The following is a 25256-nucleotide window of genomic DNA, read 5'->3' on the forward strand; positions in this document are numbered from 1 at the left end:
TAATGTACAACAACCTTCAAGACATAAAACCTCATTCTCGTATAGTCGGACATGACAATTGACAAGGAGTATTTACTCATTTGGCACATAACTTGTCGTATACGCAATTTGATCAATTGGTCTATTATCATGATCAATGGACAATAATTCATTTTTACTCACAGAAGGTGAAACAAATTGGCCCATCTTCCCAATTTGATGGAGTGGTAATGCTTGGTTGGCAATGAGATTGACTACGATTGACTTTACCCCCATCTAATATGCGTATCTACCCTTCCATGCATGCTTGTGTTTCTCCCAACCTACCACTCATTTCTTTTCTAAGCAAACATATCTAAATGAAATCATCTTCAAAATTAATCATAAACTATAGATTATATATACGCGTCAAATAACTTCTAACATAAACATATTTTTTCTCTAATACTTCCTCCGTTCCATAATAAGTGAAACACTTCTCTCAAAAAGCTCTCACATAAAGGAGAGAAGTGTTTCACTTATTATGGAACGGAGGAAGTATTTAATTTTAACTAGCTTTTAAGCGCGTACAATGTTCAAGTTAAAAATGAAGGAAAAAGTGGCATATATACACATTTCATATTATATACGATAATCTAGAATTTCATGATTCGATTGTAATTCAACTTCTAATGTAATTCATTTATATTTTTCTTATAACACTACATACTTTGACTTCACTTCAAACTTAAATCTACCGTGAAAAAAGTACTTTAAATTTAAGCATATGTTACAAGGATTTAATTTATAAGCATATTTCAAACTTTTCTCAACGGTACAACATTATATATTTTGAGATATGTATCAAAAATAAATCCAATTCATTCTTCCATTAATCCATGAGTTCAAACTTACTAATCATAAGACTACTTGATTATGTATTATTGATCTCTATTATATAAGGGAAAATGGAAGGATTTTAGCGTTTACGGTTTACCCTACATTACAAATACCCTCAAATAAAAAACAATCAAAGTCATCTCTATTAATTTTAGAATAACAAAAAAGGCCAAATTACGTGGTAGTTTTTATTACATTTTAGAACAATTTTTATTTGCTTTCGCTTGTATTATATATATATATATATAATTATATATATATATATATATATATATATATAAGAGAAAGCCTTGGTAACCAACAGTTTGAGTCCAAAAGAGACTCAAACACCCAAAAAAAATACAATGGTACCATTATAACCTGGCATTGGTACGTATCAAATTGTTATCAGGATTGGTACTAAGCAAACCTTACATTGGTATCAATATTTTCGGACAATGGTACCATTATAACCTAGCACTGGTACCAAGCAAACTCTTGCCACACGCACGTGAAATTTCCAACACATAAAATGACCAAATTGCCCCCGTTTGAATCCCTTAAGAGATTCAAACGGTTGGACGCCTAGCCAAACTCTATATATAAGGCTATGTAATGAATCATGAATGCAAAGCAATTAATAGACGCATAGACTAAACGCTAGTTATTGCTTGAGTAATGAAGTAATCATAACACCATGTAGTCATGTACCATACCAACAAAAAGTCAAAAAACCCTTCAAACAGTAAAAGTCCATCTCTGATCTCTCTATATATATTCATATTCATTCCTTTCCTCTAAACCAAATCACTAACTACCACTAATTCGCATTTATCTTTCTTGTTTGGAAAAACACAAAGAAAATCTAGATGACGGCTTCTACAGCTCCGGTTTTAGCCAACGCTAAAATGGGAGGCCGAACCCTTATTGTTGGTTCAACCGGGTTCATTGGCCGGCTCATTTCTGAAGCTTGCCTTGACTCTGGCCGGTCCACTTATCTACTAGTCCGGTCCGGTTCACCCGCCTCCACTAACAAGGCTCAAACCATACACTCACTTCAAAACAAGGGTGCCACAATTCTCATTGTACGTTCTCGCTCTTATACTTAATTATTGTTTAATATTTTCACTTTTAATCTTTTATAAGGGTTGAATATATATATCATTTCTTTTCTTTCTAATTTCATATGTTCACAGTATTTGAAACTAATTATCAACATGACTAATGTACAAATGACAAATTCAATTAAATTCGTCATGCAACTTGTACTTAAGCAACTTTTGAAATTCATCGAAATCCATAAACAAATTGTAAAGCTTGTAGTGAAATTAAACCCCGCCCTTGACTATGTACTATTTGGGAAAAAACTTGGTTAACCTACTGGGTAGACTACCCACTCCATAATATAAGATTGTGGTAATTATGATAGTGGAATTCAACTAGACTTAAACACTATGATTTTAATTATCTATTAGTAGCGGGTAGTCTACCCGGTGACCGGTGGGTAGATGTAGCAATGTCCTACTATTTGTGCTAAACGTTACTTGGGATATGTGGAAGTTCACTTTAGTATGTTGAGGAGTTGAGGGTAAGTTTGTCTCTAGTCTTGAGAGTCTTAACTTGAGACTTTATAAAGTTTTAAGGGATAATGTTGTATAAGACCCATTAAAGTGTCAAGGTGAGTTTTGAAAATCAAAGCTCAACTCAAGACTCATGTTAGACATGTGTCCAAATTCTATTGGGTCTTTTTTTTCTTTTTGTACAATTTTTAAAAATATATCATTTTTCTAAAGAATTTGGATTGGAGTCTTGTGATAAAGTGTAAAAATATAGAGAGTCTGTTGTGAGTCTGGAAAGTAAAAAGTTAGTGAAAAGCTGATGTGGCAGAGTTTGAAGCAAATTCTTAGAGTCTGGAGATAAACTTACCCTTACTCAAGTTGAAAAATATGTTTTTGCTTTAATACATAGTATAAGAAATCTGATGAAATATATTTACCATATGTTATGCTCTTGAAATTATTTACTCTATCTGTTCCATAATATAATACTTGTTTCTCTCTTTGTAGGTCAAATTTCAAAATCGTTGATCAAATATTCTATTAATATATACAAAAAACATACATTCATGTAGGATTTTGTTAGGGTTGTCTCAAGGTGTACTTTCATAATATCAACTTTTTATATTTTTTATTATAATGAAACTGAAGATATTGAAGGTTAAAAGTATGTCTTGGAGACCATGCAAAAAAGAAACTAAGCACTATATTATGAAACGGATGGAGTATTTAAATAGTACGCATATTGCCAAGTGCTATACAGTAAAAATAACTGTTGATATTAATTATAATATGGATATGAAGACTAAAGTTTAAAAGATTGGTAAAAACAATAACAATAAAAGGTATAAATATGCAAGAGAATAATCATTATTAAGAAAAACAATCTAAAATAATATTTAATTTCACCTGCTGTATTTGGATAATTCTTATTACTATTAGTAGTATGTTAGCCATGCTGTACATGTACTAAAAGAGTAAAAGTATATAATGCATGCAGGGGACCATAACAGACCAGAGCTTGATGGAGAAAATACTGGAGGAATATAAGATAGAAGTTGTGATATCAGCTGTTGGTGGGGAAAGCATTTTAGACCAGCTTCAACTTGTTAATGCACTTAAATCTGTTGGAACTGTAAAGGTAATTTTCTTTTGGATGCCAAAATAACTAAAATAAGAAAAAGGACTTAAAATTAGATAATACTCCCTCTGGTCTTTATTAGTTTACCTCTTTCTTTTGCATAGAGTTTTTGGAGAAATAATGCTGTGAGTCATAGAAAGAAAAACTATTATTTTTTATTAAAGTTGAATGTATGTGATGAAAAGTTAGTGGTCTCATTCCAAAAATAGAAACCAAAGAAAGAGGTAAACTAATAAGGGACATTTCAAATAAGAATATAGGTAAACTAATAAAGACCGGAGGGAGTATAATTAAATTCTTAGCTGCTTTGTTTTGGTGTGTAGAGAGAGCTACAAAACAAATTACGTAGACGATATTTAATCTCAAATCTTGGGTATTATCTCCTAAGATTTTAACCAACTAGCTAGTTTACATTCAATTTTAGTTGCATTAACTAATAACTATTAATATGTCAAACTGTATAATGCTACTATCAGTAACGACATTAATTATTTTTATTTAAAGATTTTTCAAATTCGAATAGTCGGTGTAATAGGAAGTATATTTTTATATGGTATTGTGATATTATCGTCCTCTAAACATGTTCGCTAAAAATAACAATTTTAACAAATAGTAATTAGATATCAAGATATGTGTAATGGTTCGGTTTGATTGTATTAGAGTTAGTTTTTCTTTTTTTTTTTTTTTTTTTTTTTTTTGACGGGAGTTTTTCTTAAGTTCAGGTCAAATTTGATTGGTTCATTTAGGGTTCAAATTGTACAATACTTGTTCAAAACCCACGCATTTGGGTTTGGGTTGACCCAACTGGTTAAGAAATTTGAACAAGCTATTTCAGTTTCATTTTTTTGGCTATGCATATTAATAGGGATGGTAATTGGGTTGGCCGATGCGGAGGATGGTACCTCCATATCTGCGCCAGCATAAAATTCTCATTTTCATCCCCGCCCCACTATTCATTGCGGGGGGAAATTCAAGAACCATCCCCGTCCCACCAGGTACGTATTTGAACCCATTCTCGCCCTACCACCTACATGGGTACCCGCACCCGCTTCGTACCCACGTCATTCCCACTAATTTATATTTTTTAAGATGAAATTATTAATAATATAAGTATATAAATAGAATTTTGATAATAAATATGTGGGGCAGGTGGGGATGGGACGAGTATAGCATAAAATTCACACCCGCTCCACCACCCATTCCGGATACGATTTTAATCCTCATTCCTGCCATATTCGCGCCCCAATTGGTCGGGGATTGGGTGGGTCTCCTACTTGACCCGTCATACTGCCATCCTTATGCATATATAATGGCATATCCCAATACCCGTCGCAAATGTTTTCTAAGATACTCCCTCCGTCCTCTATTAGTTTACCCCTTTCTTTGGGGCACATTTGTCGAGATACTAATTTGAATCTTAATATCTTTAATTTTCGATAAGCAAAAATTACAAAAGTTGATATTTGGATAATACACATTGAGACGAATCCAACAAAATCTCACATGACTATATTTTTCCTTAAATACAAATTATAAGAGATAGTCAAAGTCATATATGTGAATAGTGTCTAAAGTCAAAAGGGGTAAACTGATAAAGGACGGAGGGAGTATATAGGATATTCCCTCTTTTGCACCCAAAGGGAAAAAAAAAAGTAGCAAATAGCAAGTAGTAATGAATATAATCCTTCATTATGAACTCTAACCGTACAAATGATCTTTAAATAATCCAACAAAAAGTTTGCAACCCTATAATTGAGGGTATTCAAATTTCAATTGGTAGCAAAGTTTTCATAATTTCAAATTATTGCTATAAACATAATGGTACTGAGGGTTGGTCAAGTCAAAATCCAGTCGGGTCAATCTCGCCCCAAGGGTTTCCATCCTGTTTGAAATTGCATACAATCGTGTTTACAGGTAGCAATCCACTTCTCTCTTTTATTTTTTGATCATTAGCAATCCACTTCTCTTAAGTCGGAAAAAGATCAAGAATTCAATCCACATTGATTATTTGATTGGATTGTAGACTCCTTGTACCAGAGCAATTTTTTATTTGTATGCCACATATAAGATTTAAGATTAGCATTTTGCTAACCGAATTGGGGGATTTACTTCAAAGAAATAATGTGTGGATTCCATAATCCAATTTCTAACCAATTTTAAGGTTTTTTTCATAGAAATGCCTAGCCAAATGAAGTCGATTCTCGGGAGAACAAGCCGATAACACCGAATACATTGTGTCCGGAGGGAATAAGGTGAATACTCGCGAGTCTGTTTATAGTCGCGACTGTTGTCATAGTCAACAAGGGCGTTTAGGCTTCCAGGAAAAAACTTCGAATTGGGAGGAAGAAAAACCACCATCTCATTCTTTTCTTTCTTCGGTGCTTCCTTTTTCTTTCCAAGGAATGGAGTCAGAGTTTATAATAACCTATTTCAAAAGATGCCCGGAAATAACGAACTCCTAAGTCGATTAAGGAGAAGATGTTGCAACCTTGTGGATAAGGATAAGGTACTGAAATTGATAGAAAAAATTCTAGATCAAGTGGGATATTTATAAAGGAAATAGAGATGATGATAGAGATATACCGAAAATAGAAGAATCCCTTATAGCATTTCCAATGGTTTCATATAAGGGCATGCTTGCAATTTTTGTTAAATATGTAGCTGTAGTTTAACCATTGGAGAGAAGAAAAATAAACCTGCTTGCAAGCAAGTGTAGCTCCAACAAGCTAAGTAGCTTGAAAAAAATAAGAGTGAACACATCCAATTATAATATGTCATGTGGAAATTTTTATTTATTTCTATGTTTTAGAAAAATGACAAGCTAAAAAGTGATGTAACTTACCATTGGAAGACTATATAGCTAGAAGGGTGTGATAGCTTATCATTGGAGTTGCTATTAAGAATTAAGGGTATAACTCTTATTTGAACCAAGTGAAAAAAATGCAATCTTTGTTGTCTAACGGAATAAACATTAATACCTTAATTGAATCAGTCAAGATCAAATATGTTTTTCAAAGTACTTCTAGTGCTATTGCCTATCTTTTCTTTATAAAAATATCTATCCTTCGTGAAGAGGGAAAAGGAACAAGTCCATGACTAGCTTACTTAGAGAATTTGGGATGATAAAAAGTCAAATGGCATACATGTAGTAGTAAGTAGTAAGTGCTTTAAACTGGTTAATTTTTTTTTTTTTTTTTTTGACAACGAGAAATCTTACGTAAGAAAGAAGTAAAAGAAAATCAAACCGTGAAGAAAAAAAGAACCACTACAAATACGAAGCTGGTTGGAGCTACTTGCGTCATCCGTAATCCATCTTGTGATGTCGGCACCAAAGAGCTATTTGCTGAGCCGCTGTAATCTGTGCGTTGCCTACTTTGGTGACCGTGCAAGAGCTGAAAGATTGCCCCACAGATCTTATTGCTTCAATGGTCCATTTGATTGTTATGTCATGGTAGTGTGGAGATTGGAGAATGCGAAGAAGTTGGGTTGATGTCGTCATGATTCTGATGGTCGAGCAGCCTACTGAATTAGCCCATGTAAGAACTTGGAGGCATGCCATTGCCATGGCAGCAATGTTCGATGAAGCATAAGCTAAGCGCCCATGTTCCTGTGATTGATGTCCAAAGCGCGGGTTAGCTACCCAGCCTATGCCCGTCACAAGAGTGTGTTTGTCCCAGACGACATGAAATTGAACCGTCATCAACCGATCTCCTGAGTGTTGATTCCCAAACTGCACTTGATGGAAACCTGGCGGGTTGATTGGGTCCGTAATCCGCTGAGTAGTCTGAATGCTGCCTTCAGAAAAGGGAGCATGTTGTTCATCATGCTTGCGAAGACTACAAGCGATTATATCCGGTGTCGGACGCACCTGGCGAAACACCTGCTCATTCCGTACTAACCATATCGACCACAGAGTAGCGATAAATTGTGGCAACCTATCCCCATGGTAACCATCTGCTTTATAGAAAAACAGCACCCAGTGATGTAGCCAAAACCTCATAGATTGTACATCTCCAGTTGGTTGGGTTAGCCCAAGGTTGCGTTGTGTCCATGCCTCAATCGCTAATGGGCAGTAACGAAAAAGATGGCAAGGATCTTCATTGTCATTGAGACAAATCGGACATTCGCTAGAAGAAGTAAGATGTCTGCGGAAAAGATTATGTTTGGTGGCCAGACCATTGTGCCACAATTTCCAGAGAAAAAGTTTCCATTTTGGCATGATGCGCAATCCCCAGAGAACACGGAAAAATTCCCTGTCCAAGGAAGATGTCATGCTACTAATTTCAAGTTGCTGTTGGAGTAGTAAAGCGTACCCCGATTTTGTATTGTAGATACCACTCTTAGTATACGGCCAAAATTGTTCATCTCTAATATTGGGAGCAGGTGGAAGTTCAATGCTCTTAATTTGGCGAGCTGAGCTGGCCTCAAAAAGAGCATTAATCTTCGGGATATTCCATATCCCTTGCTCTGGTGTTATCAAATTCGCCACCCTTAGATGCCGAGCTGTGGATAGCGGAACCTGGTCCCGAAAAATAGGTTTCGCGCCATTCATCCATGAATCACTAGATACCTGTATGTTGCAGCCGTCCCCTATTTTCCAAACTGAATGTTGATTTAATAACCGATTTGCCAGGATCATTCCTCGCCGGTCCCAAGAAGAAGGGCGCGTATTGGTTGTCAAACTAGGATGAGCTGCGAGGTTATGTTTGTAAATTCGCGAAATAAGCAAATTTGGATACCGGTGAAAACGAGCCACCTTACGCATTAATAAAGCATTATTGAAAAGTCCCACATTGCGAATACCCAAACCTCCAGCACCTTTTGGTCGCTGAATCACACTCCTTTTCTTCCATTGTAAACCTTTTCCATGGTTGTCTTTCCAAAAAAACCCTGCAAAAAGACTATCCAGTTTATTCGCAATTGTTTGCGGGATTTTAAACACTCCCAGATAGTGCATTAAAGCTCCAATAAGAATCGAGTTAATAATAATCACCTTGGACGACTGCGAGAGAGTAGAATGATTCCAGCTTGTGATCCTTGTGGACGCCGTGTCCAGTAAATGCGTAAATTGTTGTACACAAGAGCCGTGAAAATCGATGGGAACGCCAAGATAAATGCCTAGAGAAGACTTTGTTTCCATACCCAGAATAGTTTTAAATTCGTGCTGAGATTCCTCTGAAACATTGGGGCTGAATTTTACAAAAGATTTTGTTAAACTCAACACTTGTCCTGAGATTGCACAGAAACGCTGAATGAGTGATTTGACTACAGTGCAGGATTCAGTAGAAGCTTTGAAAAAGAACGTAGCGTCATCCGCAAAGAAAAGATGGGAGATTTGCGGGCCCCCACGCCCGATCTTAATTCCTTGAAATTTGCGGATATCCGTTGCTAGGGTTGTCATGCGGGACAGAATGTCCATACAGAACAAGAAGAGGTACGGTGATAAAGGATCTCCTTGACGGAGCCCATAAGAAGGAGAAAACGACTCCGTAACATTCCCGTTTATTATGAGCTTATACGTTGGAGTAGTGATACATTCCCGAATCATGTGTACTGGTTAATTATAGGAAGTGACAACGTAGGAGAATGTCAATAGAATATTGTTGCACATTAGGGCATAGACGGATCTAGAGGGGTACAAGGAGTACAGCTGTACCCCCATTATTTCTGAAAAATAATGAAAATAAATCACTATGTTGAGGTTTGTCTTGTTGGTAGCAGAAGGGAAAATAAAGATCCATGACTTCATGAGGAGGTCTTGAGTTCAAAACCCCACAAAGTTCTTTTTTTGCTTTTAATTACTTCTCTTTGACTCATGTTTAATTTATCTTCAACACTTCTACTATATATTACTCTCTATGGGCCTATGGCTATTAGTGTGAAACTAAAAATTTATAAGTAAAATGACTCTGCAACTACAAATTTATAAGGCCACAAAAAGAAAAGCTCCGAAATACTAATTTTGTCTCTATTCTTTTTCCTTCAAAATTTCCTCATTTATATACTTAAACTACTGTTTTTAAATTGAACAAATTATTTTTAAAGATCTGGTTATTTAAATTGAATCATTGCACACTTAAATAGTTAGCAATTATATCTAAGTTCTTACTTAAACTTAAGGAGAAAAAAATTTCCTCATTTATATACTTAAACAACTGTTTTTAAATTGAACAACTTATTTTTAAAGATCTGGTTATTTAAATTGAAACATTGAACGCTTAAATAGTTAGCAATTATATCCAAGCTCTTACTTAAACTTAGGGAGAAAAAAATGTTAATAAAGCTTTATTTTGAAAAAAAAATTGTTAATAAAGCTTTATTTTGAAAAAAAAAATTTAACGAGTCTAACTATTTACGTATTCGTACCCCCATGAGTAAATTCCTAGAAACGCCACTGCATTAGGGTTGCGTGGTTTGGGGGACAGTGGGTTGACATTATATAATAGAGATTTTGTAAATATTTCTAGGTTAGATTACTAACTGACAATTAGTAGTAGTTAGCACCTACTATTAAAATGGTTGGAAGGTTTAAACCAAACAATAGAGGTTGTTGTGAAAATGCTTATATCCAACTCCATTCTTGCTATTACTGCTAATCAAATGTACTCGATTATGATGCATATTAACAATATTTCTATCTATACAAGATATTTTTAGTATTGAACATTTTTTTTTTGAAAATTACTCCTTCCGTCCTTTATTAGTTTATCCACTTTGACTTATAGTACTATTCATTATTGTTACTTTGACCATCATTTGTGTGTATATGTAAGGAAAAATATAATCATGTGGGATATCATTTGATTCGTCTCAATATGTTGTAGAGGTTCTTGCCTTCAGAATTTGGGCATGACATAGACAGAGCAGATCCAGTAGAGCCAGGGCTACAAATGTACAATGAGAAAAAACAGGTAAGAAGAGCAATAGAAGAGGCAGGGATTCCCTACACCTACATTTGTTGCAATTCTATTGCAGCTTGGCCTTACCATGACAATACTCACCCTGCTGATGTTCTTCCTCCCTTGGATCACTTCCATATTTATGGTGATGGCAATGTTAAAGGTAAATTATATAATTTTTTCTTTTTTACTATCACTGTTATTCCTCAATATAATTATTCTAATTCCTTAATTAGTAATCCTAATTATACTTTGTACTCCCTCTTTTTTTTTTTTAACATTATCACCTTCTTGTGATGCATGGTTTGCCAAATGCACTTTTTAGACTTTAAATAACTTCCATTATATATTTGTAAAAATTAGAACGATTCAATATTAATAAGTATTTATTGAGACGGATTAAATAAGACCACACATGATTATAATTTTTCTTATATCAAGAATAACTGATAAGATTCTCTTTGATTGCGAATAGTGTCAAGACAGATGAAGTACCTCTTATATAAATAGCAAAAAGGATCATCTTGTGTGTGCCATTCATATAAATTGCATTAGTACATTTTTTGTTGGAATTTAGGTTTAAGTACATAAAGACATTATCTAATTATGTTTTGTCTCAACAATACATTATAGTTAAGGAAAGATGAAATAAAATATTACCAAATTCCTACTTAATTTGTTTATATGAATGCAATTAGGGAAGGAACATTTGCACTTTTTGGTTTCACACTCACTTCTTGTACTTTTATTACAAGAGATAGTGAGAGGGCAAATCGTCAATTTCGAATTGCATTTATATGGTAGACAATGTTTAATTAAGTTCCTAAGAATCAATGTTTTCTAGGAAGATGATGTTGGCTGAAATGATGGTAACAAATAATATAAATCAATTACAGCACCTTTCTTGTACCTATTTTACAACTTTTTCTACCAAGTTATTAAGAATATACCTAACACTAATTGTGACCTAACGTTCACACTTCACAGCACCTCAATTTCAACCACTAGGCCAAGATATCCTTTATTACTGATAAAATATATATCCTAAGGTCCTTACTTAACATGATATCATGTCTTGTCTTTGATTGATGAATCAATTACTATCATATATTGTTCTTATTTCTTTCGGCCATTAACTTTTTTATGAAAAGTACAAGAAGACCTAACGTTCACAGCACCTCAATTTTAACATTGTTTGTTTGGGGATATGATATCTTTGGCTATGTCCAGCATATTTTGTGGATGGTACTGACATAGGAAGACTAACAATCAAAGTGATAAATGATAAGCGGACTATCAACAAAGCAGTTCATTTCCGACCACCAAATAATCTCTTCAGCATAAATGAGCTAGCTTCCTTGTGGGAGAAAAAAATCAACCGTAACCTTCCTCGAGTTACTATTACAGAAGATGATCTACTCAATGCTGCTAATGGTAAGATACTACTAATCGAATATAATTAGTACTAGTAAATAGTAATACACAATTATTTTTATTCCTTTTTCCGGATGACTGACTACTCCGTTTCATTTTAAATGCAACAAAAAATATTTTTATAATACTCATTTATTGCATTTAAAATGAAACGGAAGAAATAGGTCACTTTGTGATTTATAACGTGTATGAAAACGTTATAACCTTTCTAAAAGGTCTAATTCATTAGTAATACCTCTCGCCAAATTTTTAATGAATTTTTTGTAAAGCCAAAATTCGGGGTTAACCTCATATATTAAATGTATATGTTATTGCATCATTTTGGGAAAAATAATTCGCCCTGAATCTGTCAATAGGTAGAAATAATAAATTTAACTGTTTTGAAATGTATTTTGCTTTCACAAAGTGGCCTATGATTGATTAATCTCCACGAAATAACAATTAAAATCACAATCTTAACACTTAACACAGAATACTGTCGTTTAATTATGCCAGAAATGCGGATTCCAGAGAGTATTGTAGCGGCATTTACCCACGACATTTTCATCAAAGGTTGCCAGATAAACTTTGCCTTGGACAGACCTACAGATGTGGAAGCAACATCTCTTTATCCTGATACACCATTTCGATCTCTCGATGAGTGTTTCGATGATTTTGTACCGTTGATAATCGATGGACGTGTGATGGCTGAAAAATCAGCCAGTGGAAGTGCTACTGAAGCCATCAAACTGCCTGGATCTGAGGCTTACGCTATCACCTTATCTGCTGCATGATCATGCATGTTATGTAGGAATCAAATTAGTATGCTATATATGTTAGCTACATTTGTTATGTCATGGAATAAATTTCAGTACAAGTCTTATAAAAAGTTTTGATTCTTGATTAAATCGAAGTTGAATAAAGAGATTGTATGGTCTTTATTAGAAATTTGGAGATGAATTTTGAGTATCGATGAATATTTGGTTGGTAGAAAAGCAATCTCATAATTTCACAGTAATGAGTTTGTCATAGGGCGTGTTCGGCAACAGTAGCTGTGGTGGTAGTTTTTAGCTAAGAGTAGTTGTTAATTGTTAGTGGTTGGTGTGTAGCTGTTAATTGTGTCCAATAAAATATTGATGTTCGGTAAAAGAAGCTGTCAAAGTAGTTGTTTAAGAATAACTAGTTAAAAACTCAAACAAAACTTTACCATATAATTTATACACCGCTAAACGCTACCCCCAAAAGCTACAAATTGTAGCTTTTGACAAACACTACTAAAACACTACTTGTACCACTAAAAGCTACTTACACAACTACCTTGCCAAACACTTATTATTTTTTCTAATTAGTGTTTTGACCGAGTCAAGACACTAAAATCTACTTGAAAAGCTTATGTCGAACACGCCCATAAACTATATCATAACATCATAGTTTGTTTTAGTAACTGATTGCTATCTTTATCAACTATAATCCTTCAGATGATTTCATGGTTAGTCTAATCATTGTAGCTTAATAGGAACTAGGAAGCTACATCTCATCAACAGTCGTTAAAATGCCATAACAGAATATATTTGGTCCAAGTTAATATGTGCTACTATTTGTTAATTTTTATTTTCGTTGTAGATGTCGAATGATTTTACATTAATGAACTAATTTTAGTTACAAAGAAAAAACCATATGCTTACAAAGAGGAAAAATAATTAAGTTGTCCCCTTTGTGAGTCAATCACCTCCAGAACATTCAGCGAGGTAGAGTTGTCTTTTATAACTGGTGTCAGATAAACCAATATGTCCCTCAAGGAAGAAAAAAAAAAAAAAAAAAAAAGATAAAAACCAAGATGATTGAAAGATATCTTTTGACACTAATCATAAGATATATAGTAATGGAGAGAAGGATTTAAGAATACATAATGTGAGAGCAAACTAGGTTATAAACATTAACCTTAAGAGAGATTAAGATCAGTGAAGATGTGATCCTCGCTACAATAATATTTACATCACAGAAAGATGAACATGAAAATTAAACAGACTGATCTACTTTTATCCTACCTGTTCAATCAAAACAAAGAGCAACAGCCACCAGTATTGGGGGGCAAAAAACGACACTTGGTGAAAACCGCGCAATCACTAGACTATCTGCTTCCTTGCCTATATCAAGTTAATGCTCTTATAGATAAAATATCGATAGTATGCTGCAACTATACATCATATACAGCTAATCTCTTGTCAACAGAGACCCGGCAAACTGGACATTTTTTGCACTTGTCACTGCAGACACTGCACCAGATTGAGAATATTTCAATGAATGAATGGAAGAGGGTACTTAAGCTCAAGAAGACACAAAAAGGAGCAGAAAAATGGCACCCGCATTTAAACTTCTTTATGAAAAAAGAACACACATAAGAAAGAAAGAAAGAAAGAAAGAAAGAAAACACACCTGCACAGGATCCGATGTCTACAAGGGAGCAGCACAATGCTAATTTCTCTCTCAAAGCAGACTCGACAAAGAACTTTTTCCTGATTGAATGACAGAACTATGAAGTCAATCGTGTGAAACCAATGAAATTCAACAAATGCTAATTTGTTATGACATCATCCAAGGTCCCACGCTTAACTATATGCACTATCCTGTGAGTGTATCCCGTGAAGTTTACGAGAAAAAGTAGTACCGAGGAAGATATAAAATGAACAGCAACAAAGTTCTCTTTGAGCATCAGTATAAGGATGATGTACACAATCATTAAATGACAATTACGTACGATAAAAAAGATTTTGCATGTATATAGTTGTTCAGACCGAAACACTTCAGACATCAGCAGACAAGCATAGGAATGAACATGAGCCATTCCTGAATGATCTCTGAAACATATTTCCTCCGACCAAAATTAATTCACATATACCAATTTGAGATGTAAGGGAAAGGTTGTCAGCTTGCTGAAATGGTAACGGTTTATGTTGGATTTTCTAACATACCCTTGCTTACATTCTTCTAATTTCTGTGGCAGGTGTCTTAAGTGATGCGTGATGACAGCTTGATGCTGAAAACACGACTTTAGAATTGGATGATTTCGTAAAATCAGACTATATATCTTAATATGAGAGGTTGCGACAATACAACATACTATGGATGGTGGGAGTAGATAAGAAAATCTAAAAAGTGTACCATGCATGCGCAGAAATAGTTGATATAACTGGCTTGAAAATCTTACATTTTGTAGTCTTTCATACTCCTGTTTGCTATATTTGGTTATTTCTGTCTGCTCGCCAAGAGCTGCCTGCAGTCTCCAAACCTGTGAATAAAAAACAAAATCCAGAACAAGACTGACTGAATCGGCAAAATCATAATTCCTAAACTACTTTCAAAAGCTTTAAGCTACGATGGCCAGTCCAGATATCAGAAGAGAACTCACCTCCTCAGCCAGATCTTTTTTTGGCATTTTTTTCACAATCTCAGGTGGATAACTGCAGAAGGTGTTGTACCTGTATTAAACAGCAACAAAAACAAACAATTAGAATATGAAAAGCCAAAAAGTTATTTGTATTGTGTACCAAATACAGCCCTTGCCTCTAATATGACTCTATTGGCAAAGAAAGATACTTGGCGAATTTGGCTCTAAACACTAACTGCGGAAAACATCAGTAACAGGTACAAGACTTCGGTACTCAAATCACAAGCATCAACATAATTATTTTGGAAGCAGCTAAAGTCACACACCCCCCCCCCCCCACCCCAATTCAAGCTTAAATTTTGATTGTCATAGTCCCATATAGCTAGCTGCTCATATAAGGCTATGCCACTTGAGATTTATAGACAACATAATAGTCACATCTCCAACTAAAATTGAAGATTGACTTCAATTCACCAATATATCCTTCATGCTACTCACATTCCTTAGTTCATCATGCAAAAACAGCCTGGCATGCACAAGGTTCTGCTGTAGGCCTATAACTCCCTGCTTGAGATCAGTCACATGGCTCAAGCAGCATACCAACCCAAAGCTCAGAATTTCTTAGTAGCATGCCACCCTCCAATCAACAAAAGGAAAATAAATAAATATGATTAACTCCTATGTGTCGCATCCAGAACACACACGCAAGTTCCATGTCATGCTTCAGATAAGGAAAAGCAGGAAATAGTACTTGTAGTTGTACACTTGCAACCATAAGCATAAGGTATGGCATTCTACAAGAATTACAATATTTTTCCAGACATGCTGAACACTACTACAGACTATCAGTGTTGGATAAAAGGAGAATAAAATACTAACTACAAGAAACTAATACAATACACATTTATTTGAGGTAAGATACTGACCCAGATGCCCCTTCATGCAAAAGCCGTGCTTGTTCCTCCCGACTTCCCTCATCAATCGACCACCAGCCAAGTAGTCTATTTCACAATACCCAAAATGGCAGAAATAGATTAGCATTCACTTGCAATATGCAAGATTTTCTAGTAAGCAGATACATAGAGCACTATATCACAGTTATCATTACCTTGAACCATGGTGCATAAATGCAAGACAGTCACACAGTTTTGCAGAAATGGTAAAATAACGCCATTGTCCAGCATCACTACGCAGCAACAGAAAGAATTTCTCCACCAAACGTGATATGGCAAATAAAACTCCAACACCTTGCAGAAGAAATAACGGAGAGAAAAGAACCGGAATAGACATATCTTTAGCACCAGAAGGAGTTCCCTGAAAGAAAAAACCAATGTTTAAGTATCAAATAATGTTGTTTGTTTGTTCATTTACTTTCCCAAGCAAGAAAGACAATATTCCACAAAGAACATTCACCTCTAAGCGCATGCAAAGGAGGATTTGGAAAGCAATAATTGGTACTTTCATAAAATGACCACCAATGTCTGGCAAAGCACACAGGGTCTCCTGGTTTTGATCCTCTTCAGGGAAAACAACTAGCCCACTAGTCCAGTCAAGATAGCTAATAGTGCTCGAAGATGCAGCATTCTCCACGGTGCATGAACTCCTATGTATCATAGGATTGGACCATTTCGTACAAACAAGAAAGGCAAAGCACTCTGCGATACTGCATGAAGAAAGCGCAACACGAATAACAAAATTACAAACAGAAACCACCATAAAGGGCTTTTCAAACAAAACCGCCAGCAAATAAAAACATGGATGGGTCCACTCTCAGGCTAGGCCAATATTTGGGGCCGGATTATGCAACCTAAAACTGTTAAGATTGGGCCAAGTCCACCGGGTGTAAGATTGGAATGCCCAATAATAGCATGAACAGGTTGGACTGGAAATCCTTGGGATAAAGCTGGCCCAGGCAGGGCCAACTTCAAAAGCAGATTTTGGTGAAAAGCTGAGGAGTTTGAGTGTCTTGACTCATGCAGAGCGATTGTGAAAGAACATAAACATTACCCAAAATTGATAAACAGGTCCCACCATCCAAGTGCACCTATGACACCTGTAAGTATTAGATGAGAAGGAAATAAGAATATAGAAGAAGCCATAAAGATGAGGCAGAAACACATGAAACTGATAATTTATAATGCATGGGGAAACCAGAACATGATGCAAAGCATATCATATTGAATAGTTCTGTGCAGAATATTTGAATCTATATTGCTGTGCACACATACTCAAGGACCTAGGCAAGTTATACAGCAATGGGAACAAGCAAAAACTTTTATAAGATGGAAAGAACTAACCATATGTGTATTAAAGGAGTGAGAAGACATAGCATGATGCAAATATGCTATCTGTTTAAAAGTTACTATCTTTTCAACAGAGAAGAATCACTTCCGCATAAACTACAATGAGCATATTCCACTATGTTGATATAAGATTTAACAAAACTTGGATCATAAGTAAGTGTGAACAAGTGGAGGAGGTGATGGTTGCAAATTGTAGGTACTTGATGGAAGAGAGAGACATGGGATAGAACCATAAAAAGACAATAGATTACACCCATATGAACAGTAACAATTACCCACTCTTCTAGGATAACATTGCCACATGTTCCTTCAACACCACAACCTCCACCTACTAACCACACCTTAGACCCTATTTTCTTTTACAATTTTTAAATAAGATGCTTATTCGTAGTCTCCTATTTTCGAATATTTCCGTTTGTATAAAAAATATACTTACTACGAAAGATCAAAAAAGAAAAAGGAAAAAAAAAGGATGACTTATCTTTTTATTAAGTTCACAAATGGAAATGCAAAAAGGAACCATAGCAATTACAAGGTCAAAATTAATGTATCCACGTGATTTCACCCCAACCACAATTTATTTAGGTGGAGAGAGAAAAGCAAAAAGAGGGAGTTAAGGAGGTAAAGTCGTAAAGATATGACAACAAATAACAAAACAAGAGGGAGGGAGAAGATAAGACACATGATAGCCAGGGGCGGATGTACTTTGAGGCCGCGGTGGATCGTGCCCCACCAAAAAAAACATGATTTCAGTTTTTTTGGTAAAGCCGAACAACTGTTATAAGGGTTAAAAAGAATCTATGCAAATGCATTTTACATTAATGGGCTTTCATGCAGTGGTAGCATGGGGACAGGTCGAGTTAACACGGGTACAGCAGGGCAAATTGATGAGTCCACGCATCTAGTTCAGACCCCATACTCTATTACCCTTGATACATTCCCTTCATTCTAAGCATGTCCCTAAAGACAGTCACTGCAATCTGTATCTATCTCATACATATGATATGATTACAATACATTCGGATTGATATTTTCTCAGCTTTCACAACTATCACCATGTTTATTCTCCATTTCAGAATGGTTCTTCATCCATTATTTAATTACTATTATATTACAAAGCAATTTTCTGAGAAGAAATAGAAAGAATGTTCGAGGTCACATCAAAATTTGTTTCATTGATATTTGATAGCAGTGGAAGAAAAAACCCCCAGTCAGCGCTAAAACCTTTTCTCTGCACCTTATATGCTACATTTTCCCAATGCCATTATGAAAGTCATTTAGTTAATCTCTGGTCAATCCCTCAATGATCAGGTCACCTTTTAATTTTTCTAAAATTATAAGTAAGCAGATCAAGTCATCAAGATAGACTCTTAGTTTTTCTTTGATTCGTATAAACAAACTATGAACTGCTTAGTCCATAATTCTGAAAATCATTTCTATGCAAATAAAGACTACTACATTTTAATCTAGGCAACAACATGAATTGCAAAATTGAACATTTGATCATGCAAAGCGGTAACCACAATACATTTAATTATATGATTATCAATTTAGAAATGACAATACTATGAAGGGACAAGGACAAGCATTTTACCAGAGAGTTTTAAGACGGTGAACAGCGTAGCAGCAAGGAAGAAAACCATGGAGATAGCAACCCAGAAATGCTGCAGGCAATATATCAAAGTTGAGCCATCACGAAGCAAAGAAAGGCTACTCAAAATCAACAATCATTTTACTTAAAGAATCATTAGAAAATTAGAAGTTCAGTACACATTAAAGCTACTCTCACAGCCAACAGAAGGCAAACTAACATTAAGACCACCAAATCAGGCGCATCACTTAAGAAAGGGTTATGAATAACTTATAAGAGTTTCAACTACTTCCTTCTTCCAAATCTGCTTTCGAATTTCTTTTAAGGAATTCCCAAAAAAGGTTATGTACTTAACATTGTAGTATCTGATATACATCCCGAAAACTCTTATTCAGATACTTTCAGGATGTCCGACATAAATATCAGAAAAATGGAAAGATCCGACCCCTAGAACTATATTAAAAAGTTACATGACCAAAAAGGCATAAATCATTCGGGACAGAATAAAACTTACTGGAAGTGTCTCCCATATTGCTTCATCACTTAAACTTTCTTCATCTCCTGGCATTAAAGCCCTGCACATTCTGTAAAGAACACTCACACGTCACACGATGCAGTGCATAAGCTAGAGGTGCAAGCAATCCATCACACTATAAATGACAACAGCAAATATAAAAAGCAATGGAACATACACTTCAGAGTCTTAAGCCAATCAGGGTCTAAGAAAGCATCTTAAGCAGTTAACCTGAGCCTTGTAGAGGCATTGAGTTAATTTTAAGGCATAGAAACTTCATAATCTTATCTTGGAAAAACAACTAATCCCCTTCTTCCACGAAAGGATGCTTTGACTCTTACTTCAACAAATTGTGTCGAGCACTTCTTTGCATAATCTAGATCTTTTATGCAAAGAAAGTCTGTAGCACTATTTTGGTTTGACAATAATAGTTCACATTGCCTATCTATCTCCAACGAAGTTAATGTAATAACAACCAAGAAAATCTCTACATGGAAGATACTAGCCACATCAATTGGCCCTTAAAGTAAATTCAGCAAGCATATTTGTCATTGATTACTTCATTAGCTAAGATTTCACTACAAGCCTCCTTTCACTTAGCATCCAAGCATACACTTTATACCTCTGAATACTTGTACACTTATCAACGGCAAAGCTAGTATCCGATCCAATTATTTTAGGTCCTAAAGAACTCCCTTCTCCAGTAACCCGTTGTAGCAACATTAAAATACAACTGATTTACGATATCCAATTATATTGTAATAATCTATGCAGGAGACATGTTATACTACTGAATTAACAATTCTTTAACTATGTTGTGTAAGCTACACAACTAGCCATGACCTATTGACAAACCCTTGACCCTGATATGTAATAAAACTAGCTTATTAGTTATTACAATTGACAAGTCTCTCAAAAGAGATCTCTAATATCCATCTCCCAAATTTGAGCAACTTATTTGCTGTCAAGGAGAACAAACTAAGTAAATCCGCTAATATAAAGTTCTGTTGAGATTAGCTAAATGTAGTAGCACATTATTGGACTAAATGTAAGTTAGTTAAATCAGACTTCAATAAACCAGATACTAGTAGTGGCAACAGCTAACACTTCTGATGAGACAATGCCAAAAGTTAGTCTCAGTACCTGAAATTGTCAATCAGTATAGCTGTTTCAAAAGCCAACAGAGGAAAGAAAACAATCTTCAGGCTCACAGCGGCAAAACCATAAACTGTCACAGAATAGAGAAGCAGAGTTACTACCAAATCCCTCAATATTAATTGGGGTGATCACATTACTACCCATAGGCAATAACTGCGACATAGATCATTGGAAAATATTTCACTGCCTACCATGTACCCCAAATTGTTGAGCAATAAACCTCCCTTTGAAGAAAAAGGGCAAAAATAAATAGGAGATTGCACGATGAAAGATTGCAAGACATACCAGAAAGACTCTCAAGATATATACATAACAGCAATTCAAAGGCAATGATCAATGGTGTGGCAACAACAGCATGACAAGGTGCCCACTGTTATTTCAGAAAATTATATACATTAAGTCATTAACATAATCATCACTTATCAAAAAAAGAAAGCGCCAGCAGGTTTTCAAAGTACTAAATCTTAAAGAACTGGGGAGAAAGTTATATGGGGAGAAAGTTATATACATGACGATCATGTGGAACAGAAGGGGCAGGTAATGAGAATCTTCCACGAGCAACAACAGCATGAAACAACCATATCGGCAAAAAGACAACCCTGCAACATAGACAGTATTCAGATTTCAAAGCAAGAATAATAACCAATATCAATACAGGTAAGCTGGCAAAATGGAAGAACTTAATAAGATCAAATATAAGGAATAAACTACTTTCCTCTGCTAGTTAAACCCAAAGCTTAGTCACTCATAAAGAGACACCAGGTTCAACTCTACCCCATAGGAATCCTGCTGAACACTGGAAGACAAACCCAAGCAACAAACCCAAAGCGTAGCATTTCAATCATGCTGAACACAAGGAACCCAACTCTATCGCATAGGAGTCATTAGAGGAAAATGGATATGTCCAAGGTCTAGTCCGCATTGCTGAAATCTTTACATGCCTCATTACAGATAAAAAAGACAACCGTGTATAAATCACTCAAATGTATGATACGATATGGTATCAGCCTATCCTACATGACACTACCACAGCTAAAAGGTACGGTGTGGTACCTTCTAATTCCAACTCCCCGTTTTGCCTTTACTATCTAATGCAATTGCAACATGTCTCTCTAACGGGGCATATTAACGAAGATACAATGGTACGTGCATCAATGAGAAAATCTCAGAACCACACGGTTATTGTGGAGACTATGAAAAGTGTGAGGATTATATATTTGCAACAAACACAAGAGCACAAAAAGTAAGGGTGCAATTAAACTTAGATACCACCAGCACCTACCCTTTTTTCCCCTCTCAATCTGGTGTAATTTGAAGGAATGGATAAACAATCCTAAATCAAAATACTATCGAAACTAGTGCTTAACTAGAAAACTATGTCCACCACAAAACAAAAAATTGACTCTTTATCTCTAATTTAAGGCTTCTCTGATTGTGCCAGCAACATTCATATTCTAAGCCTAACTTTGCAGACCCACCATATTCTTTTAACAACTATGCCATCAAAAATCTGTACCCAAATCAAACTATCACCCAAAATCAAAACCCATAAAAGGAAATTCAAAAACCCCACCTAAATTTCCACAAATTAAGGTCATCTCAACAATAACAAAAAATATACATATATATCATCACCATAAATTTCAACACTAACCCAATTCAGAATAAAACAAAATCAACTCAAAAGAATTGTTTGATTCAATAATACCCAGGAAAGAAAAATACCCAATTAAAGTAAAAACCATAACATGATAAAATTCCAAACAGTATATAAAGATAAATTACAAATAATACAGTCATAAATTTTGAAAAACTTAAAAACATAAGAATTAAAAACGAACCACCAAGAGAAGGAGGCGATGTGATCAAGCTTGAGAACAAGCAAGAGGGTGAAAGTGAAAAGTGAACCATGCGCTGCTAATCCTTGCAAAGACTGCGCCACTTTTCTCCAGCTCATCGCATGTCTTCTTCCACTCATTCTTTTGCACACATATAAATACCACCCAAAATAAAAAGGATGAAGATTTAAGAGAATATAATGAAATTCAGTGTGCTATATTTTGAGAAAATACAAAATCTGGTTTTTTTTGTGCAAAAAGAAAAGATGGGATTTTTAGAGGAGTATTTAGAGAGAAAAAGAGGGGGTTTCAGTGGGCGCAAGCGCCATTGATGAGAATTGAGGCAGAATTTTTAAGAAAAGATTTAGGGGGTGTTTGGTTCACAAAATATAGGTATGAGGTATGGGGTTAGAATGGGCTAAACCCATACCTAGTGTTTGGTTAGTAAAATTTTGATTTTAAAACCAATACCTTAAACCCATGAGGTATGGGGTTTAGAAACCCATGGGGGGAGGTGGGTTTGGCTCATACCAACCCTAGGTATCAAATTATTTAAGATAGAATATCTTGTTGCACAAAAATAAAAAGCGTTCATTTTCTTCCCTGTGATACTGCCTGCCGAAGCCCAATACTCCATTTTTTTTCTCTAGTTTCTTCTACTGCAATTTTTTTTTTGTCTTTTATTTCTTAATCTGCTTGTGTGTAAATTACACCAAGATATTTGTTTCAATATAAATCAAGGTAACGCACTATGTTTTGTGCCATTACTTATTTTTTTTTTTTTTTCGTTTGTTTTCACTTCAAAACAAAACGTAAAAGTGAATTTTTCATCAATTTCCTTTGGCTTGTTGTTAGTGCTTATCCTACGATCAAAACATCTCCCTGACATTATCAGTAGTTCAAAGTTTCATTCACTAACTTTTTTTTTTAGTTTCTTTTTCAATTTATTGATTTTTATGTTGTAATTCATGAGTATCACGGTTGAATTATTCAAAACAAGACATAAGACAAAATAAAATAATATTAATTTCATTTTTGGTTTCAGAGACATTTTAAACCAAACACTAGGTATGGGGATAATTTTGATTCTAGAACTGAACCAAACACATGGTATTAGGAATCAAGTTCCAACCCCATACCACTCTTATTTGATTCCTAATTCCAAACCCATACCAACCTACGAACCAAACGCCCCCTTATGAGCATAAAGACAAAAACACATCAAACGAAATTTATGGGTTTTCTTGGTAACTTGGTTCGTTTGTTGAAGTGCGGTAGTGTGCCAAGAATAAGATGTAGAAGTGTCATCATCATATATGGAGTAAATTAGGAGAATTATATTTTACACTAAAAAAAGAGTTTGACTATCAAATGCAAATCCCTGATGAAGATATTAATAATATTTTGTACTATATGATATTTTATGATTATGACATCAAATCTATCTTGACTAAGTACAAAAGAGCATCGAAAGATTTTCTAATGATAAAATCTTATTTGCAAGTAACTAATAATAATAAGAATCTTTTTCTTATGTGATGCTTCAAAGAAAATGTTTTATTTTACCATGCTTGAAATATAATTCTCACTATATGATTTATGTACAACTGAAAATTAAAATAACAGTCCGTTTTTTTATACAACACACTACACGGAACCAAAATCATGTTGCAACACATTTTAGTATAGCTCTTCCTTCTCCATCCCAATTCCTCTTCTCATCTCTCTCCAACAGCCCAATCTCCACTTCTTTTCTCTCTCCTCGCCACTCTCTCTCCTCGCCACTCTCTCTCCTTCACTTCCATGACTTCCCCTTCCAAACCTTCCTTTCAGGTCATCTTTCCAAATAGCAATTTAGCTCCTTGAAATATTTCACTTCTTCTCTTTTCCTACATTCTAATTCTCTACAATCAATCAGTAAACCCTAAAAATAGGAGAGAAAGATAACAAAACTCCATTGATTCAAAAATGGTTATATGAAGTAATTTCAACTGTCTTCTCTTCTTCGAACACGCTCGCAAATCCGCTAAAATCGCCTATGCGAAAATTCCTCTCACTAACCCTATCTTAAATGTAAAAGTAACATCTACACAAAATATAAAGTAATTTCCAACAGATAAAAGTGGTAACCCCTGCATAAGTGTAAAGTAACTCACGAGTCCTGGTACAAAATCTAAAGTAATCCCTAGGTAAATATCATGTAACCACATTATAATAATATAAAAATAACCCCTTGCAAAGCATATAATCTCTTGCATAAATCTAAGGTAATTTTTAATGTAATGCCTAGTTTCATAAAAAGTAACACGTAGCTTCAGTATAAGTAACCCCTTGTAATTACAAAAAAAAATCCCTTATAATTACAAAAAAAAAACCTAGTATCAGTAAAAGTAACCCCTTATAATTACAAAAAAGTAACTCATACATTTAGTAAAAGTAACCCCTTAGCATTACAAAAAATAATCCCTAGTTTCAGTAAAAGTAACCCTTAACATTCAAAAAGATAATCCTTAGTTTCACTAAAAGTAACTCATTAACATTAGAAAAAAAATCCCCTAGATTTAATAAAAGTAACCCCTGTTACAAAAAGTAACCCCGTAATTTAGCTTGGACCTTCT

The 25256-nt window shown here is 34.9% G+C and overlaps 2 protein-coding genes across 2 annotated transcripts; one reads left to right on the forward strand and one right to left on the reverse strand.

The window, feature by feature from the left end:
• Window positions 1-1547: 1547 nt before the first annotated feature.
• Window positions 1548-12815, forward strand: LOC104908227 (leucoanthocyanidin reductase). The gene is made up of 5 exons (XM_010697323.4): window positions 1548-1922; window positions 3394-3534; window positions 10359-10596; window positions 11664-11867; window positions 12363-12815. Exons 1-5 carry the CDS (start codon window positions 1707-1709, stop codon window positions 12638-12640), a joined length of 1077 nt encoding a protein of 358 aa, XP_010695625.1. The 5' UTR covers window positions 1548-1706; the 3' UTR covers window positions 12641-12815.
• An 869-nt stretch (window positions 12816-13684) lies between these two features.
• LOC104908226 (hypothetical protein) lies at window positions 13685-23004 on the reverse strand. Its single transcript, XM_010697322.3, has 14 exons — window positions 22642-23004; window positions 21309-21399; window positions 21086-21170; window positions 20786-20870; window positions 19643-19712; window positions 19132-19201; window positions 17242-17287; window positions 16648-16897; window positions 16343-16548; window positions 16161-16235; window positions 15256-15325; window positions 15055-15135; window positions 14283-14362; window positions 13685-14122 (listed from the first exon to the last, which is right to left on the reverse strand). Exons 1-14 carry the CDS (start codon window positions 22776-22778, stop codon window positions 14044-14046), a joined length of 1425 nt encoding a protein of 474 aa, XP_010695624.1. The 5' UTR covers window positions 22779-23004; the 3' UTR covers window positions 13685-14043.
• Window positions 23005-25256: the final 2252 nt, after the last annotated feature.

Source organism: Beta vulgaris, chromosome 5 (genome assembly GCF_026745355.1).
Source record: "Beta vulgaris subsp. vulgaris cultivar EL10 chromosome 5, EL10.2, whole genome shotgun sequence".
Classification (NCBI taxonomy): Eukaryota; Viridiplantae; Streptophyta; class Magnoliopsida; order Caryophyllales; family Amaranthaceae; genus Beta; species Beta vulgaris.

Coding starts and splice junctions, on each gene's coding strand:
- LOC104908227 (XM_010697323.4), top strand. CDS start 1,707: ATGACGGCTTCTACAGCTCCGGTTTTAGCCAACGCTAAAATGGGAGGC. Junction 3,535..10,358: donor AATCTGTTGGAACTGTAAAG/GTAATTTTCTTT, acceptor AATATGTTGTAG/AGGTTCTTGCCTTCAGAATT. Junction 10,597..11,663: donor TGGTGATGGCAATGTTAAAG/GTAAATTATATA, acceptor GGCTATGTCCAG/CATATTTTGTGGATGGTACT.
- LOC104908226 (XM_010697322.3), bottom strand. CDS start 22,778: ATGAGTGGAAGAAGACATGCGATGAGCTGGAGAAAAGTGGCGCAGTCT. Junction 17,288..19,131: donor CACCGTCTTAAAACTCTCTG/GTAAAATGCTTG, acceptor TAATACTTACAG/GTGTCATAGGTGCACTTGGA. Junction 16,898..17,241: donor GACCTGTTTATCAATTTTGG/GTAATGTTTATG, acceptor TTCTTCATGCAG/TATCGCAGAGTGCTTTGCCT.